General features: G+C 36.6%; 1 protein-coding gene across 1 annotated transcript in view; it reads left to right on the top strand.

The window, feature by feature from the left end:
• pax10 (paired box 10) overlaps positions 1 to 1,578 on the top strand; it is an 8,952-nt gene extending 7,374 nt beyond the window's left edge. The window contains exons 6-7 of the mRNA XM_008314695.2: positions 1,012 to 1,147; positions 1,272 to 1,578. Of these exons, the coding sequence (XP_008312917.1) occupies positions 1,012 to 1,147; positions 1,272 to 1,372 (237 nt within the window). The 3' untranslated portion in view covers positions 1,373 to 1,578. The remainder of the gene's footprint in view (positions 1 to 1,011; positions 1,148 to 1,271) is intronic.
• The last annotated feature ends 2,184 nt before the right edge of the window (positions 1,579 to 3,762 follow it).

Below are 3,762 nucleotides of genomic sequence, written 5' to 3'. Positions count from 1 at the left end.
AACTTTAGAATTTTAAAGGTATTTTTGATAGTCAAAAATACCTTTAAAATGCAGTTTTATGTAAAATAGCATCGAAAATCCTATGATTATACGTGGGTTTGTTTTTAATAGGTGTATTTAGTATTGAATTGGTGACTATGATTAATGTTTGTTTTAAATGTTTTTGGTATAATCTGTTTTGAATTTAAAAACTGGCAAAACAATAATTCGAAAGTTCTATTTGGTGAGGCCATGTTAACTATGCAACTATGCTTGAATAAAATTATTTTTGTGAATGTATTTTATCAGTTTTATTCATATATGGTCTAATGTGACAACAGTGCGTATGTGAACAAATTGGTAAAAAAAACAGGCCCCCCCCCCCCCCCCCCTTGTATTGATATAGCTTTCTGTTAATGTAAAGAAAATCAAACTGTGACTGTAGGCATTTTCGTGATTGGTGTCACGTCAGTTTACGGCAGATTTATCAAGACCGCACCTAAAGTATCAGTATCAGAACTCAGTATTGACGGGTACACAATGAAAATACTCCTATTGTATGGTTTAAAAAAAGGGCTTGCAAGCAAGACCTATACAGACATTTTTTGAATAATTTTCCCAAAAACTTTGTTAAGATCGTATCATGAAAGTAATCATTCGCGTGATTACACAATAAACAAAAAACGTAATATTGTAGTGCACTTAAATAACTGATGAATGAATAACCTCATTGCACCTGGATGTGGTTAAACTGACATCGTGGTGTCACACCCTCTACTTCCTTCATACAATGCACTGACATTACAGACATTGTTGGTTAAGAAACCACTGCACAATCATAATGATCCCTAAAACAGATTCAGTTAATTCAGTTAGAGATAATACACCCAAACATTAATTGCTGATGTAGGTTATATAGAAAACAGCGAAGCAACTTTCTGTTACCGGTTTTAAATTTGTATTGTTCTAACCAGCTCAAACCAAAATCTGTTTCATTCTGTCCCTGTTCTCCTTTCTTGTGTTTGTTCTCAGTGTACTTCTTCTCAGCCACCCTCATCCTACTCCTGCATGTTACCTTCTTCTCCCTCTACTCTATGCAGCTTTGACTCCTCAGCATACTCTTCTTCTCATCTGCAGACTCCACCAACATCAGCCACCCAGAACACTGGTGAGTGATTCTAAAACACATGTATTTATTCAGTTAGGGACATACTATGACAGTGGAACAACAATAAAATTAAACCATAAACTATGTGTCTTTTTCTGATATCTTCCCTATCATCTTTATCCAGGGCTTATGCCACCTGGTATCTCAGTACCTATCCAGGTGCCAGGAGGTGAGCAGCAGAACATGAGCCAGAACGTGGGTCAGTACTGGGTCAGGTTACAGTAGGCAACAGATACTTCCTGCAAGAGAGAAAGAAACCAAGGGCATGTAATGACTTCTATTGTGAAGTACACTTCAGGTAGCTGCCTGAAATGCCACGAATTGTTCTTGGTTTAAAAAAATAAAATAAAATAAAGCATGCTGTGCACCATTTGGGGATGGATTTTGAGAGCTAGTGCTTGTATTACCAGTTTTTCTGGACTATAAGTCACTGTCGCACCAGCCAGCCAGAGTGCCCTCTAGCGGCTGCCGGTGTGAAAATAACGGACATTTAAATTTTCAGTGGTACAGGAGTAGCAGATACTGGTAGACAAGCCTAGAGTGCTCTCTAGTGGCTGTCAGTTTAAACATAAATAACATGTGAATTATACATTTTAATATATATATATACCCTTAAATAAGAGTGTTTAAGTTTCAGTTCTTCACACTTGAGATAAAATCATCAGGAATTGTATATTAAATGAAGTCTGAACTGTATTCATTGGACGCAAGCTCACGAAAGTGTTATAGTTTACACAATTGGGCAATTAAATAGGTCTTTTTGATTCAAAGCTTATAAGTGAAAGGCAACTGGACGTCTCAGTTTCATGATGACATTTCACCTAACATGACGAGACCTCTTCAGTTCTAACTAATTCCTGAAAAAAAGAGTACCATATTTAACCTCCAAGTGAGTGAATAGCTCAGAGATGTTACAGTAAACAAGCTATATGATCGGTTTGCTAATTTTAGAGGACATCAAACTTTCACATAGATATGTTAAAAAAACATGAACAAATCTATAGTCATAATCTAGTTTTTTCTGCTTTGGAAAATTGAAGGTTGATGACACTACACGTTTCAAATTGCACAAAGATTTAGCCCTTTATAAATCAGCCAGGGACAATCACAGCAAAGCCGACGCCAAAAATAATGTTAACCAAATTTGCAGAAAGACAGGTTTCATAAAAAAGGAACATTTGTTTTGTTATATCGTAGCAAATGTTGCATGACCAAAACAATATGCTAGAGACAATCAACAGCATAAAAACATTTTTCAAATGTGTAGAAAGGAGCTTGTGTAATTTGCAGAGATATTTCCCTTTATGAAATGTCAGTTTTTATTTTTTATTTTTTTGTCCATTCAGCTTTTAACTTATTTGCCGTGTAATCCTTGTTGGTCATGTGACTTGTGTTAGTGATGTATCGCCACCAAACGTCAACCCTTTTGTCTTTATAATGAAAATAAATGTGTGTGTGTAAGTCAAAACTTTGATGTGTTCTCAAATGGTGTTATTGAAGCAAGACAAGGCCAGGAAATAATATGAAGCATTTTGAAGAAGAAAAAAAAATCCCTCACATTTTATTTATGTTAATGCCAATTAAGTAGGAATGCCCAATAATATTGGCCAACCCAATATTAGCATAATTTTGTTATATTGGTGCGAATCGTTATAGTTTTTTCCTTGAAAACCCTTTCGCCAAGATGATGTGATCTAAAAATAGTTCTGAACTGGAAGTGAAAGTGAATTTTTGTCATCGTGCAAATGACTGCATATGGCAGCTAAACGGTTGTTCAAACACCCCTTCCATATTTTCACTGGAAATCATTAGGGTTGGCCAAATATGTACTCACATTCCAAAATGTTTATAGAAATGTTTTCTAGTAGTTGGTGTAAAACAATGTTTATAACATGGTGGCAAATGTTGATAGAACGCTCGCGTCTTCAGCAAAAAGCTAATTGGTGCTCAAGTTCCACTCCCAGTTGAATACTTCTTTAGGAGGTCGCATTAAATATGCAATGAACCTGAGGCAATGCTATATAGGCGATACATCCCTGTGGGAAATGACTCCACATTGATGTATTGATTAGCGCTGGCATGAGCAAACTATGGCCCGGAGGCCGGATGCGGCATGTTTGGCTTTTTAATCCAGCCCACCAAACCTGTCCAAATTATGTAATTGATTTCTATGATCAATATGCTTCTCATTTTCCCTGCAGTTCCCACATTTTCCCAATAGATGGCGTTGAGAAGGTTAAAATTATTTTATCCTTTTTCCATGACTTTTAAATGCCATTTGTCGTTAGTAGTTTCATACAAACACTCCATCTATCTGCTTGTGACCTGGCCTCCTGTGATATTTTAGATCCCATCGTGGCCCACGAGTCAAAAGCTTTGGCCACGCCCGGGTTAGTGAGTGGTGAGGGTAAGGTTTTGAGCTAATTGTTAAGTTAGAATAAAAAAAGCTGCAAGCCTTCAGCTTGATAGTTCAAGCGTATTACCAAATATCTTATTTGAGTGATTAATGTGCATCGACTCGAAGAACAATCGCATACAGAACAACACATTTGTTGCGAGTTGACAAGGGACAAGGGAAAATATCATAAATCACTCTTTGCGTTACTCTGGCTCGT

This window comes from Cynoglossus semilaevis, chromosome 8, assembly GCF_000523025.1.
Source record: "Cynoglossus semilaevis isolate Cse_v1.0 chromosome 8, Cse_v1.0, whole genome shotgun sequence".
In the NCBI taxonomy this organism is placed as follows: Eukaryota; Metazoa; Chordata; class Actinopteri; order Pleuronectiformes; family Cynoglossidae; genus Cynoglossus; species Cynoglossus semilaevis.
Note: the sequence above shows the minus strand (reverse complement) of the source record. Positions and strands in the feature narration are given on the sequence as shown.